The following is a 15,691-nucleotide window of genomic DNA, read 5'->3' as shown; positions in this document are numbered from 1 at the left end:
GACTCTTGTCATCAGACACTTACATGGGACTGCACAGCGGTCCCTCATTACTCATACTTACCGTCCGCTCCAGTGATTGTCATGGTAACGGGTTGTGAATAGTTCCCAGTCAGTTTTCCGGTAATGTCGGTGACTTTGACGAGATTTCTTGTCACTTGGTCGTCTGTTGATCATACATCGATATCCGGTGTCGCAGGGAGGGGGTCGTCGCCGTCTTCTCGGAGACACGTGGACATGTGGCGGGATGTTATTACACATGCGGATTATATCCTCCAGGTCAGTGACCTCATGCGTCCGCCATGACGGTGTAAAGATGGCGGCGTTCTGTGTGACGCTGATCACCTGATGTGTAACCCGCCGGCGAGACGCACCGGGCTGTGAACATGAGGAGAATGGCGCAACAAATCTACTAAATGATGAAGGTGGGGGATGTTGGCGGAGCGAAGACCAGAGAGAAGGATGAACGCGGGAATAATATGATATTATCCTTTATTTCACCTGACGGCCGCCATGTTATGAAGTCCTGACAATGATGAGGGTGATTGTGTCATGGCGGAGGGGATCAGACTGCTGTATACAATCAGGTGTGAGGAGTAATGTCTGTCCTCACAGGAATCACACCACCCTCGTCACTTACTGACCACACACATGGCCGCCAGAGCGCGGGAAAACAGCCGTCAGGGACATCCTGAGGTAAATGACGGGAGAATACGGGAATAATGACAGGAAGAAGGGTCCTAACATGAAGGATATGACCTCCGCTACACAACTCCATCACCAGGAGGAGGTACGAGGCACTGAGGAGGTACGAGGCACCGCAAGACCCACCCGCCTCCTCAAACTACAACTCCCACAATGCCCAGGAGTCACATGGTGGCGGAAGTGAAGTGACCTTGTCCTACTGACAATATGAGAGCTGCGCTACCGGCCGTTGTGTCCCGGGGGCTCCTCCGTCATATCACCCGGGGGTAAGTGACACAGAGAACCGGGGCTGAGAGAGGTCGAGAACGGCAAATATATTCACTGATAATTATCTAACCCACCGGCAGTGGAAAGTGGTACGACCTGTGTGGCTGTCATATGGTTCACTCCAACCACTGCTACAATATAAATTTGACTCTACCATTTTCCCGCAATGGGGGGGGGGGGGGGGGGAAATATAAATACATTTTTTAAGTGACGTCATTCTATTAGGTAATGGTGGTGGTACAGCAATTCACACCTCAGTCCTGTCATGTAATCATCACCCTCCTATATATACGTGTATATACCCTCCCCTATATATAATATCCTGTGTATATACCCCTCCCCTATATATAATATCCTGTGTATATACCCCTCCCCCTATATATAATATCCTGTGTATATACCCCTCCCCTATATATAATATCCTGTGTATATACCCCTCCCCCTATATATAATATCCTGTGTATATACCCCTCCCCCTATATATAATATCCTGTGTATATACCCCTCCCCCTATATATAATATCCTGTGTATATACCCCTCCCCTATATATAATATCCTGTGTATATACCCCTCCCCCTATATATAATATCCTGTGTATATACCCCTCCCCCTATATATAATATCCTGTGTATATACCCCTCCCCTATATATAATATCCTGTGTATATACCCCTCCCCCTATATATAATATCCTGTGTATATAACCCCTCCCCTATATATATCATGTGTATATAACCCTCCCCCTATATATATCATATGTATATAACCCCTCCCCCTATATATATCATATGTATATAACCCCTCCCCTATATATATCATGTGTATATAACCCTCCCCCTATATATATCATATGTATATAACCCCTCCCCTATAAAATGTGTATATACCCCTCCCCCTATATATAATATCCTGTGTGTATATACCCCTCCCCCTATATATAATATCCTGTGTATATACCCCTCCCCTATATATAATATCCTGTGTATATACCCCTCCCCCTATATATAATATCCTGTGTATATAACCCCTCCCCTATATATATCATGTGTATATAACCCTCCCCCTATATATAATATCCTGTGTATATACCCCTCCCCCTATATATAATATCCTGTGTATATAACTCCTCCCCTATATATATCATATGTATATAACCCCTCCCCTATAAAATGTGTATATACCCCTCCCTCTTTATATGTGTATATGCCCCTCCCCTATATATAATGTGTGTATATACCCCTCCCCTATATATAATATCCTGTGTATTCCCCTCCTCAGTATATATAATGTGTGTGTGTGTATATATATCTCTGTATATACATTACTGTGTGTGTGTATAGGGGGTGTATCTATGATCTTCCGTCTGTATATTATGTATATAGGTGATGAGGAGGATCCGACATGCAGAGATGTAATGTCAATCATTAACCCCTAATGCACTGAGGAAATGTTTATCTTCCGCATTCTGTCAGGAGTTGACCAGTGGGAGCCGGGCCCCCGGCCGATCAGTATAATGAGGGGCCCGTGTCTCTCCTCTGCAGCTCGTCTCATGTTCTGACTCTCTGTGTGACCTTTCAGGACTACACTGGTATATAAAATACTTGGCCATCTGTCGAGACAGACCTAAACATTAACCCCATGATCACTGGGGGCCTATTCATGCCCCTGACGATCACTATAAAGATGTCAGAACCAGTGATTGTGATGCACAGGCCGTCCCTCAGTGCTCAGCATCATGGGAAGAAGGGGACGTGTGAGGGATATCCTAGTGTATGGATATCCCAGCACTGCCTAGACCAGGCCGTCCCTCAGTTCTCAGCATCATGGGAAGAAGGAGACGTTTGACGGATATCCTAGTGTATGGATATCCCAGCACTGCCTAGACCAGGCCGTCCCTCAGTGCCCAGCATCATGGGAAGAAGGGGATGTGTGAGGGATATCCTAGTGTATGGATATCCCAGCACTGTCTAGACCAGGCCGTCCCTCAGTGCCCAGCATCATGGGAAGAAGGGGATGTGTGAGGGATATCCTAGTGTATGGATATCCCAGCACTGTCTAGACCAGGCCGCCCCTCAGTGCCCAGCATCATGGGAAGAAGGGGATGTGTGAGGGATATCCTAGTGTATGGATATCCCAGCACTGCCTAGACCAGGCCGCCCCTCAGTGCTCGGCATCATGGGAAGAAGGGGACGTGTGAGGGATATCCTAGTGTATGGATATCCCAGCACTGCCTAGACCAGGCCGTCCCTCAGTTCTCAGCATCATGGGAAGAAGGAGACGTTTGACGGATATCCTAGTGTATGGATATCCCAGCACTGCCTAGACCAGGCCGTCCCTCAGTGCCCAGCATCATGGGAAGAAGGGGATGTGTGAGGGATATCCTAGTGTATGGATATCCCAGCACTGTCTAGACCAGGCCGCCCCTCAGTGCCCAGCATCATGGGAAGAAGGGGATGTGTGAGGGATATCCTAGTGTATGGATATCCCAGCACTGCCTAGACCAGGCCGCCCCTCAGTGCTCGGCATCATGGGAAGAAGGGGATGTGTGAGGGATATCCTAGTGTATGGATATCCCAGCACTGCCTAGACCAGGCCGTCCCTCAGTTCTCAACATCATGGGAAGAAGGGGACGTGTGAGGGATATCCTAGTGTATGGATATCCCAGCACTGCCTAGACCAGGCCGTCCCTCAATGCTCGGCATCATGGGAAGAAGGAGACGTGTGAGGGATATCCTAGTGTATGGATATCCCAGCACTGCCTAGACCAGGCCGCCCCTCAGTGCTCGGCATCATGGGAAGAAGGGGATGTGTAAGGGATATCCTAGTGTATGGATATCCCAGCACTGCCTAGACCAGGCCGCCTCTCAGTGCTCGGCATCATGGGAAGAAGGGGATGTGTAAGGGATATCCTAGTGTATGGATATCCCAGCACTGCCTAGACCAGGCCGCCTCTCAGTGCTCGGCATCATGAGGGGACGTGTGAGGGATATCCTAGTGTATGGATATCCCAGCACTGCGTAGACCAGGCCGTCCCTCAATGCTCGGCATCATGGGAAGAAGGAGACGTGTGAGGGATGTCCTAGTGTATGGATATCCCATGACTGCCTAGACCAGGCCGTCCCTCAGTGCTCAGCATCATGAGGGGACGTTTGAGGGATATCCTAGTGTATGGATATCCCAGCACTGCCTAGACCAGGCCGTCCCTCAGTGCTCAGCATCATGGGAAGAAGGGGACGTGTGAGGGATATCCTAGTGTATGGATATCCCAGCACTGCCTAGACCAGGCCGTCCCTCAGTGCTCGGCATCATGAGGGAACGTGTGAGGGATATCCTAGTGTATGGATATCCCAGCACTGCCTAGACCAGGCCGTCCCTCACTGCTCGGCATCATGGGAAGAAGGGGACGTGTGAGGGATATCCTAGTGTATGGATATCCCAGCACTGCCGAGACCAGGCCGTCCCTCAGTGCTCAGCATCATGGGAAGAAGGGGACGTGTGAGGGATATCCTAGTGTATGGATATCCCAGCACTGCCTAGACCAGGCCGTCCCTCAGTTCTCAGCATCATGGGAAGAAGGAGACGTTTGACGGATATCCTAGTGTATGGATATCCCAGCGCTGCCTAGACCAGGCCGTCTCTCAGTGCTCGGCATCATGAGGGGACGTGTGAGGGATATCCTAGTGTATGGATATCCCATGACTGCCTAGACCAGGCCGTCCCTCAGTGCTCAGCATCATGGGAAGAAGGGGACGTGTGAGGGATATCCTAGTGTATGGATATCCCAGCACTGCCTAGACCAGGCCGTCCCTCAGTGCTCAGCATCATGGGAAGGAGGAGACGTGTGAGGGATATCCTAGAGTATGGATATCCCAGCACTGCCTAGACCAGGCCGTCCCTCAATGCTCGGCATCATGGGAAAAAGGAGACGTGTGAGGGATATCCTAGTGTATGGATATCCCATGACTGCCTAGACCAGGCCGTCCCTCAGTGCTCAGCATCATGAGAGGACGTGTGAGGGATATCCTAGTGTATGGATATCCCAGCACTGTCTAGACCAGGCCGTCCCTCAGTGCCCAGCATCATGGGAAGAAGGGGACGTGTGAGGGATATCCTAGTGTATGGATATCCCAGCACTGCCTAGACCAGGCCGTCCCTCAGTGCTCAGCATCATGGGAAGGAGGAGACGTGTGAGGGATATCCTAGTGTATGGATATCCCAGCACTGCCTAGACCAGGCCGTCCCTCAATGCTCAGCATCATGGGAAGAAGGAGACGTTTGAGGGATATCCTAGTGCATGGATATCCCAGCACTGCCTAGACCAGGCTGTCCCTCAGTGCTCAGCATCATGGCAAGAAGGGGACGTGTGAGGGATATCCTAGTGTATGGATATCCCAGCACTGCCTAGACCAGGCCGTCCCTCAGTGCTCAGCATCATGGGAAGAAGGGGACGTGTGAGGGATATCCTAGTGTATGGATATCCCAGCACTGCCTAGACCAGGCCGTCCCCCAATGCTCAGCATCGTGGGAAGAAGTGGACGTGTGAGGGATAGCCTAGTGTATGGATATCCCAGCACTGCCTAGACCAGGCCGCCCCTCAGTGCTCAGCATCATGGGAAGAAGGGGATGTGTGAGGGATATCCTAGTGTATGGATATCCCAGCACTGCCTAGACCAGGCCGTCCCTCAGTGCTCAGCATCATGGGAAGAAGGGGACGTGTGAGGGATATCCTAGTGTATGGATATCCCAGCACTGCCTAGACCAGGCCGTCCCTCAGTGCTCAGCATCATGGGAAGGAGACGTGTGAGGGATATCCTAGTGTATGGATATCCCAGCACTGCCTAGACCAGGCCGTCCCTCAGTGCTCAGCATCATGGCAAGAAGGGGACGTGTGAGGGATATCCTAGTGTATGGATATCCCAGCACTGCCTAGACCAGGCCGTCCCTCAGTGCTCAGCATCATGGGAAGAAGGGGACGTGTGAGGGATATCCTAGTGTATGGATATCCCAGCACTGCCTAGACCAGGCCGTCCCCCAATGCTCAGCATCGTGGGAAGAAGTGGACGTGTGAGGGATAGCCTAGTGTATGGATATCCCAGCACTGCCTAGACCAGGCCGTCCCTCAGTGCTCAGCATCATGGGAAGAAGGGGACGTGTGAGGGATATCCTAGTGTATGGATATCCCAGCACTGCCTAGACCAGGCCGTCCCTCAGTGCTCAGCATCATGGGAAGGAGACGTGTGAGGGATATCCTAGTGTATGGATATCCCAGCACTGCTTAGACCAGGCCGTCCCTCAGTGCTCAGCATCATGGGAAGGAGACGTGTGAGGGATATCCTAGTGTATGGATATCCCAGCACTGCCTAGACCAGGCCGTCCCTCAGTGCTCAGCATCATGGGAAGAAGGGGACGTGTGAGGGATATCCTAGTGTATGGATATCCCAGCACTGCCTAGACCAGGCCGTCCCCCAATGCTCAGCATCGTGGGAAGAAGTGGACGTGTGAGGGATAGCCTAGTGTATGGATATCCCAGCACTGCCTAGACCAGGCCGCCCCTCAGTTCTCCGCATCATGGGAAGAAGGGGATGTGTGAGGGATATCCTAGTGTATGGATATCCCAGCACTGCCTAGACCAGGCCGTCCCTCAGTGCTCAGCATCATGGGAAGAAGGGGACGTGTGAGGGATATCCTAGTGTATGGATATCCCAGCACTGCCTAGACCAGGCCGTCCCTCAGTGCTCAGCATCATGGGAAGGAGACGTGTGAGGGATATCCTAGTGTATGGATATCCCAGCACTGCCTAGACCAGGCCGTCCCCCAGTTCTCCGCATCATGGGAAGAAGGGGACGTGTGAGAGATATCCTAGTGTATGGATATCCCAGCACTGCCTAGACCAGGCCGTCCCTCTGTGCGCAGCATCATGTGAGGGATATCCTAGTGTATGGATATCCCAGCACTGCCTAGACCAGGCCGCCCCTCAGTGCTCAGCATCATGGGAAGAAGCGGACGTGTGAGTGAAATCCTAGTGTATGGATATCCCAGCACTGCCTAGACCAGGCTGTCCCTCAGTGCTCAGCATCATGGGAAGAAGGGGACGTGTGAGGGAAATCCTAGTGTATGGATATCCCAGCACTGCCTAGACCAGGCCGTCCCTCAATGCTCGGCATCATGGGAAGAAGGAGACGTGTTAAGGAAGCCACAGAGAGACCGACAATCCCTATGAAGGAGCTCCACAATTCAGGGGCTATGAATATCACCAGTCACCCACATCCAGAGACATGGGAGGGTGGCTAGAAGGAAGCCATTACTGAAAATAAAACCCATCACAGTCCTCAGCAGACACAGCCCAGCAGCGAGGTATGAGGGGGTCAGCATAGACGGGTGGAACGTGCAAAATCCTGGGAGCTCCCGCAAGACGGCCGGCTGGAGTCTAAAGTCTGGGAGAAGATTCTCCTTCCAGCAGGACAATGATCTCAGGCACAAAGCCAAAGCAACAGGAGAAAGCTGAATGTCCTACAATGGCCACATCTCAATCGAGAATCTGTGGCCACAAGCATCATCCAACCAACCTGAACAACGTGGTGCAAATCTGCCAGGAAGAATGGGGGGCCGTCATCTCCAAACAGTGGGCGAAGTTGTTAGAAACCCCAACAGACCTACAGCTCATAATGCAGCGAAGGGGTCTCTACCCAATACTCGTCTGGAGGGGTTGGATATTTATACAATTTGAGTTTGAAATGTAATGAAGTCGTGTGTGGAGCAGTTGGCGTCATTGTTATCTGTTGACTCTTTATGGGTTGAATAATTGTTCCCCGTAAATGTAACGTGAGCGTCTCCGTGGCGTTATAACTCTTACTGTCACTGACTGCTACGTGTGTATTATACAGGACCCAGGCGGGATGTGTCCGGGGGTATGCCCAGTCCGCAGAGGTAATCCCAGTCTTATGTCCATCTTTGCTCTTCTCAAATTCGCCAGTTTTTATTCTTATGTTGTGTATTTGAATCCTTTCTTCAGACAGTGGTTGATAAAGATGGCGTTTCGGCCTCGGCGACAGCCATGGAGCGTGTCCACGTGGCACAGAAGAGCTCTCCGGTAAGTTGCGCTCTAGAGATTTCTGACGCCTTTATAAGAATATTTACCGTTTCTCATACTCTGCGCGCGTTTTGTGTCGCAGTGGGTGGAGCTTGTTTACGGTATTGACTTTATCGTGTGAACCTGACCTAAAGGGGATGTTAGGAGCGATCATGGGACCTAGCTGTAAACGCAGAAGGTTTCATACGGTTCCTGAAAAAACGGTCGGTCCTGTAGGATCGGAACATGCAGTATATAGTCCTAGATGGTGGAGCGGGGCACATGTGTACGGTGGTTTCTACAGTGGACATAGTGATACACCTGGACACGGCTTCCTGACTGGTGGTCTTACTCCATCTTTATCTCCAGGAATCTTTGTCATTTGCCGTCGGGATGTTCAGTGGGATGATTCATACACAACAAGTCTTCCCGTATCCATCAGGTAAGAGACCAAGGGAACTGTGCATATTACTACTACTCCCCCCATCCCATCCACTACACACACACAATTACATGAGTACACTTCTCTCCTGTCGGTGGGTCTCATCTTGTGGTGTCTCATTTCATCTTGTCTACCTACAGTATTAAGCGAGGACCAGTCTCAGTTCCTCAGTGAGTTGGTCAGTCCGGTGTCCCGTTTCTTCCAAGTGAGTAAAACACATGATTTGGAAATGTAGATTCACTGAGGAGTCGACTAAAAGAAATAAAGAAATGTAAGTGTAAAAAGGAGGATAGATGTGAAGGTTGGAGGAGACCGGACTAGAAAGGAAGAGATGGGGAAGGAGAAAGAGGATGAAAACATTAGTGAGGTTCAGGTTTGAGAACATGTAGGACGTTGTAGAATACGAGCAAGAGGAAAGGTGTATCAAGGTTTGGAAAATATGTAGAACACAAAAGGAAGACGAGACCAGGTTGGAGAAGATGTAGAACACTAGAGGAAGACGAGACCAGGTTGGAAAAGATGTAGAACACGAGGAAGACGGGACAAGGTTGGAGGAGATGTCCCGTCTTCCTCTAGTGTTCTACATCTCCACCAACCTTGTCCCGTCTTCCTCTTGTGTTCTAAATATCCTCCAACCTTGTCCCGTTTTCCCCTAGTGTTCTACAAGGTTGGAGAAGATGTAGAACACAAGAGGAAGACGGGACAAGGTTGGAGAAGATGTAGAACACAAGAGGAAGACGGGACAAGGTTGGAGAAGATGTAGAACACAAGAGGAAGACGGGACAGGGAAGGACATGACGTAAGACCTGATAAGATGACCGAGGAATTCTCAGAAAAGTTTGGAAAAGTGCTCAAATGGAAATCGTTGAAGGGCCAAAAGTGATGACATGGGGGCAGTGTGAGTGTTAGGTTTGGAATTTTAACCTAGAAGGTGGGGTGCCATTACCTTTCGGAGGACAGCATGGTTCTTGGAGAACACAATACAGGGTCGTTTATAAGATGCTTTGAATTTTACCTTTTTAGGAGGTTAATGATCCTGCCCTGAATGACGACCTCCAGATGGTGGATGACAAGTCTATGTCTGGACTGAAAGAGCTTGGGGCATTTGGTCTCCAAGTCCCAGATGAGCTGGGTGGGTTAGGACTGAATAACACACAGGTACTGGAATGTGATCAAATGTAATGGAAAGTGAGAGGGGAGTTTTATGGAGCTGTTCTCAGGCAACTGTTTGGGAATATAAAGTGTTACTGTATGTAGTCTTATATTATTGATGTGCTTGAATGTAATCTAGTACTGCCCGCTCCTACTGGTCTGTATATTGTAGTCTAGTACTGAGAAGGTGACCCCCAGACTGACCCTACCCCCTCCTACTTGTTGTTAATGCTGCATTTTGTACCCTCTACCTCATCAGTATGCTCGATTGGTGGAGATCGTAGGACAACATGACCTGGGTGTTGGCATTACCTTAGGCGCTCATCAATCCATTGGCTTTAAAGGGATCCTTCTGTATGGCACCGAGGAGCAGAAGAAGAAGTATCTGCCACGTCTTGCCTCCGGTGAGACGCTCATGTTTAGAGCTTGTTGTCAGCCGAGGAGGATCTAGAGGAAGTGAAGCCTCAATACTAATTGCATTGATTTCCCAATAATCTAGGGGAAGTTATTGCGGCCTACTGTCTGACCGAGCCGACCAGTGGGTCCGACGCCGCCTCTATCAGATCTACTGCCAAGAAGAGCCCCTGTGGGAAGTATTACACTCTCTCTGGGGGAAAGATCTGGATCAGGTGAGGCGTCCGAGGACGTCACCCGCTGAGTAGGAGGTTGTCCTCTCTGCCACCTCAGTTGGCCTCTTCTTCATCGCATTGTCTGCGCTTTTGTTCCGTCTCCTGCAGTAACGGGGGAATTGCCGACGTATTCACTGTCTTTGCAAGAACGCAAGTTCCGGACCCGACCACTGGGGAGATCAAAGATAAAATCACGGCATTTATAGTGGAGAGAGGAGAGGGGGTAACCAGGCAAGTATTGGGGTATAGGAGGATGCCTTCTACTGGTTGTCTCACTGGTCACCGGCACCTATGGTGGGTGTTGTCCGTAATCTCTCCCCTTGACATTCTTCATCTGACGTCTTCTACTGCAGCGGGCCCCCGGACAAGAAGCTGGGCATTCGGGCCAGTAACACCGCTTCTTTATACTTTGACGAGGTCCGAGTCCCTGCAGAGAACGTGCTGGGGGGTGAAGGCAACGGATTCAAGGTGGCCATGAACATACTCAACAACGGACGGTTTGGGATGGCCGCTGCCTTGTCTGGCACCATGAAGGGCTTGATTCAGAAAGCTGTAAGTACAGACCATGGGCTCACCACTAGAGGGGGTATTACGTGTAGTAGTAGGAATGATGGGAGTAGTTATATCACCGGAAACACTTTATCCAGCAGTCCTTCTTCTCATAAGGTGGAACACGCCACAAATCGCTCCCAGTTTGGAAATAAACTTCATAACTTTGGTGTCATCCAAGAGAAGCTGGCGCGCATGGCTGTCCTGCAGTATGTGACTGAGGTAACCCGGCGCCAGGGGGTGGTGCTGAGGAATACGGTGGTGAACAGAGGGGGCCACTTAACTGACTCCACTCTTTATCGTCTAGTCAATGGCGTACATGATCAGCGCAAACATGGACTCTGGCGCCAAGGACTTTCAGGTAGAAGCCGCTATCAGCAAAGTTTTCGGCTCGGTGAGTATGGATCGGTGATGAGGGTTCAGGGGCGTCATGTTGATGTTTCCGTGTCCCCCATAGACCTGGTCGGGATGGGCACGTGCTGGTCCACGGCTCGACAGCCTCTATAGTACATGTTCCTCTTGTCTTCTGCAGGAGGCAGCCTGGTTCGTGGCTGATGAATGTATCCAGATACTGGGAGGTAACGGGTTCATGAAGGTAAGGAGCTCCGCAGTCTCTCCCCCTGTATAATGTTGTGACTTGGGTGTTGTTTTTCCTTAGTGACCCATTGTGATGTCATCAGTTTTGTATGTGGCTGTATTACGAGGTGGAGTGTGGGCGCCACGTATGACAAGTCCAGTCTGTGTAAGATGTTGCGTTGTCACGTTCTGCCCTGTCTCGTGGTAACACTGGTTTTATATTTTCTCGTGACCAGGACACTGGGGTAGAACGTGTTCTCAGAGACCTGCGCATCTTCAGGATCTTTGAAGGAGCCAATGATATTCTCCGACTCTTCGTGTCACTGTATGGACTGCAGGTACCACAGCTGTAATCCATTATTATGTGCAGAGGTGGGTGTTTTTGTACAGCTGCTATGTGGGGTGTAGATAGAGACCGCCAGAATAGAACGAGTGAGCGCTGGATATTTCCATTATAATCCAATGTCCTGAGGAGGAAAACATGTAATAAGTTGGTGACACGTGACGCCTTCTGCTTCTCACTGTAGAGTGCCGGGAAGGAGCTGAAATCTCTCCAGAAAGCATTGAGTAGCCCACTGAGCAACACGCCGTTACTTGTAAAGGAAGGTCTGAGGCGAGCAAGGAGGTGAGTGGATGGGGGTACGAAAGATGAGGATAGGGATTACTGGATGGGGGGAGGAGCAGAGGTATGTACACGGAGTGTAAGGCGAACTAAGGAAAGCTGACGGGGCGGGGACGTAGGAAGGAAAGCGGATGGGGCGGGGACGTAGGAAGGCAAGCGGACGGGGCGGGGACGTGGGGAGGAGAGCGGACGGGGCGGGGACGTAGGGAGGAGAGCGGACGGGGCGTGGCGACGCAGGGAGGAAAGCGGACGGGGCGTGGCGACGCAGGGAGGAAAGCGGACGGGGCGTGGCGACGCAGGGAGGAAAGCGGACGGGGCGTGGCGACGCAGGGAGGAGAGAGGGCGGGGACAACCGGAACATAGGGAGGAGGGCGAATCGGGGGTGACAGGAAGAGGTCAGGGACAAAGGGAAGGAAATGAAGGTGGAGAGAAATTAAGAGAGCAGACAGAGCAGTGAGGTGAACAGCGGTAGCAGCAGTCGTTCAGGGGTTAGCTCTATTGTCTTGCAGCGCTGGGGTCCTGGGTTCGAATCCAACCAAGAACAACATCTGCTTGGAGTTTGTATGTTCTTCCTGAGTCGGCGTGGGTCTCGTCCGGGCACTCTGATTTCCTCCCACACCCCAAAAACATACCATAGGGAATTTAGATTGTGAACCCCAATGGTGACAGTAAGGACAACCTCCGTATAGCGCTAGAATATGTTGGTGCTATATGAGTAACAGAAATAAAGGTAAAATAGCTGGGGTGATAGGGAGAGGGTGGAGCTTAGTAGAAGTGAGGGGTGGAGTTGAAAGAATGGTTGTTCTGTGATCTACCAGACTTCAATAGGTCTCTTTGCATTCCTAATTCTGCAGGAGGGTTGGACTAGGTACAGGACTCACCCTAAAAGGAAACGTCCACCCCGAGGTGGAGAAGAGCGCGGAGCTGGTGAGTGGGGGATGAGGTCGGCAGGGTGACGTGGACGATAGCTGCAGGTCCGGGTGCACAGCCTTGGAGTTGACCTTCTCTCTGGTTTGCCTCCATTTCAGGCAGTTTGCGCTATTGAAGATTTCGGCAGTGCAGTAGAGGAGCAGCTTATCAAGTATGGCAAGAGGATTGTGGGTAAGATGCAGGACATGCCCAGAAGTGCCCTTCACTGTGTATTTTGTGCATCTTGTAACGTGTCTTGTTCTTTCAGATGAACAGTACGTCCTGCAGAGAGTGGCGGATTGTGCCATCGACCTCTATGCCATGGTCGTAGTGTTGTCCAGGTAAAGTGCAGCTGGCAGGGGAGCAGCAATGTTTCATGAGTCCTCTTAGATTGTTCCTGTCCCGTCCCGTGGATGACCATGCGGGCTCCTAGTTTGTCTGTCTGGCTACTTAGCGGGACATTAGATGACGATTGGTCTGACAACTTGGGAAATTATTAGACAAGTTGACAGCCGATGACCGTCCTCCACGACCAAATGCCCGTGCCGCACAGGTTGTCGTACTGCCCTGGTTAAGGGTCAATCAGGATGTAGACTCCGTCTTGTTGAGGACCATGGCCTCCGGCTCCATGTATTTGTCTTCTCTTACAGGACTTCCAATTCTCTGTCCCAGGGACTCCCCGCTGCCGCCCATGAGAAGGTTCTGTGTGACATCTGGTGCACTGAAGTAAGGAATCTCTGGTGTGGCTGCTCTCGTACAGGTGACCTGAAGGATCTGGACTCACTCATTGTCTCTGTATTTCAGGCATCGGCCCGCGTGCAGGACAGACTGAGGAGCTTGCGGAGCGGTGGAAGCGGAACGGCCTTGTTCAGGAACCTGCGCTCGGCCTCGGCTGCCCTGGTTGAGAACGGTGGGACGGTGGCCTCACATCCATTAGGTTTCTAGGGCGTCACCTTACACAAGAAGCTTATTGTGACTGTCGAAGATTCGCCCAAACCTATAAACCTGCCTTACACCAACGGTGCCGGAAATAAATGATATGTAAGAAGTGGGGACGTGTGGTCATTGCCGACACCGAACACCACCACCTTCTCCGGGAGGCAGAATCTCTCCTACACTTTAGTTCTGTCAGTAACCCAATTTGTTTTTTACACTGTCCCATTTCAATGTCTGCATCACGTAGCCCATGAAGATAGCGATGGTGGGTGGGGGGGGGGGTGCGCGCGCTGGCTGTCTGATCACATACCCCCCGTTGTGGTGGGTAAAGGGGCAATTTATCAGAGTTGTAATAAGGGCTAATTATCGTCTTTCAGGCCAGGGCTGCGGTATTTCTCACACAGCGCAGTTTGTGGGCTGCTTTGGTGAAAGTGTATCGTGAGTGGACAAATGGCGCCATTGGGAATAACCCACGTGGATACTGCGGAGCATCACGCGCCATTCATGTGACGGGTAAACGTCGGCCACGAGGGAAGAACACGCTACAGTGGAGCAGCTCACCGTGAAAATCAACCTGGGAGCGACCTGACGTGCGTCTAATATAACAGCGAACCTACTGCGTATGGGGCTCCGAAGCTGACGGACGGTCACTGCTCCTATGTAAGAAAGGTGAAGCCGAAAAAAAAGCTTCAATGTGCATGGCAGGATCGGGTTTTGGACCACCGATGATTGGTGAAGGGTTGTCTTCTCCGATGAGTCACGCTTTCTGCTTCATGGAACGGATGGTCGTTGGAGCGTCAGGAAAGAAACATCAGAGAACAAACACGTGGCAGCCAGCGCTGGAAGAACACGAGCCGGTGGCGGCAGCGCTATGGTCGGGGGATTATTTCATGGCGTTCTCTGGGTCACTCATCCATGTGGACGGCTCTGAAGCGATCTGGGTATAAATCCATCGTTACAGGTCACGACTCCGGGGAAGAGACTTTTTTTTTATTCCCCCCCCCCAGATGAATTTTCGGGTCCCGCTCGATGATCCCCTTACGAATGTTACCCGGGTAGATCAGTCGAGAAGAGTCTCCGTGATTAAGTGGAGCAGCCTGTGGACTCGGCCGGGTGTAAAGCCCAATCTTCAGGACGCCGTTCTCAGGGAAGAGTTTCGGGATTCTGTGACTCAGGAGAACAGGCGGTGGGCGAGGGTCGGACCCTCAGAGTGGGGTATTTCTACCCTGTAGTTTGATGAAATATCAGAGCCCCCTGATAAGAGGCTGACTGACCGCCCGCCCGGTGCTGCTGTCGGGTGGGACTCGCGCACTAGGCGCTGCTGTACCTTGCGGTTGACACGTGGTCGTTAGTGTTTTTCCTCGTATTCCCCCTCGCCACTGTGGGGTGTTTACAGATGGCCGGCGTTTCGGTCCTCTGACCTTATTGGGCACATAATATACGAGGCTGGGCAGTCGGTACATCGTCTCTACCGCTGATCGCTGGCCTCGTTCTGGGTTTCTCTGTCCAGTGGCGGAGGTCAGCAGTAACATGCACACGCACCCCTCTCGTAGCTGTCGGCTCCCACATGGATTCTGTAGGTGGTTTCTCGGTCGGGAACTTAGTTGTTTATTCTTCCTCCGTTATTAGGATTTGGAATCCGGTAGATAAGATGTAATACATTTATTTTTGGGCGGAGGACGGCAGTTGTTGTCCACTGGTTTGGGAGTTTGTGGCTTTTAGATCTTATATCTTCTGGTTATAAAGATGTCTTCCACGTGATGTGGTATCGGCGGTGAGATTAGGAGACCAGTCCCGCGGGATGGTGTAGTTTGGGTCCTGGTGGGGAGATGAGGTCC

At 51.2% G+C, this 15,691-nt stretch overlaps 1 protein-coding gene across 2 annotated transcripts; it reads left to right on the top strand.

Annotated features, from left to right (window-relative positions):
* The first annotated feature begins 762 nt into the window (after window positions 1–762).
* ACADVL (acyl-CoA dehydrogenase very long chain) lies at window positions 763–13,965 on the top strand. Of its 2 annotated transcripts, XM_075847385.1 has the most exons (20): window positions 772–968; window positions 7,854–7,896; window positions 7,982–8,059; window positions 8,408–8,480; window positions 8,621–8,685; window positions 9,504–9,638; window positions 9,892–10,036; window positions 10,132–10,261; window positions 10,370–10,492; window positions 10,615–10,813; window positions 10,928–11,032; window positions 11,118–11,204; window positions 11,343–11,405; window positions 11,623–11,724; window positions 11,914–12,011; window positions 12,863–12,935; window positions 13,037–13,109; window positions 13,186–13,258; window positions 13,568–13,643; window positions 13,722–13,965. In XM_075847385.1, exons 1-20 carry the CDS (start codon window positions 910–912, stop codon window positions 13,860–13,862), a joined length of 1,941 nt encoding a protein of 646 aa, XP_075703500.1. In that variant the 5' UTR covers window positions 772–909; the 3' UTR covers window positions 13,863–13,965. The 2 variants fall into 2 exon arrangements, with proteins under 2 accessions (XP_075703499.1, XP_075703500.1); XM_075847384.1 differs by having other exon boundaries at window positions 763–968; window positions 13,568–13,965.
* Window positions 13,966–15,691: the final 1,726 nt, after the last annotated feature.

The sequence above is a fragment of the Rhinoderma darwinii genome (assembly GCF_050947455.1).
Source record: "Rhinoderma darwinii isolate aRhiDar2 chromosome 3 unlocalized genomic scaffold, aRhiDar2.hap1 SUPER_3_unloc_3, whole genome shotgun sequence".
NCBI classification, from domain to species: Eukaryota; Metazoa; Chordata; class Amphibia; order Anura; family Rhinodermatidae; genus Rhinoderma; species Rhinoderma darwinii.
Note: the sequence above shows the minus strand (reverse complement) of the source record. Positions and strands in the feature narration are given on the sequence as shown.

What these genes read in the sequence shown, in the direction of transcription:
- ACADVL (XM_075847384.1), top strand. Translation starts at nt 910, where the DNA reads ATGAGAGCTGCGCTACCGGCCGTTGTGTCCCGGGGGCTCCTCCGTCAT. An exon ending in TGGCACAGAAGAGCTCTCCG is followed by an intron (nt 8,060 to 8,407) that starts GTAAGTTGCGCT and finishes CTTTATCTCCAG; the next exon opens with GAATCTTTGTCATTTGCCGT. An exon ending in AGTCTTCCCGTATCCATCAG is followed by an intron (nt 8,481 to 8,620) that starts GTAAGAGACCAA and finishes GTCTACCTACAG; the next exon opens with TATTAAGCGAGGACCAGTCT.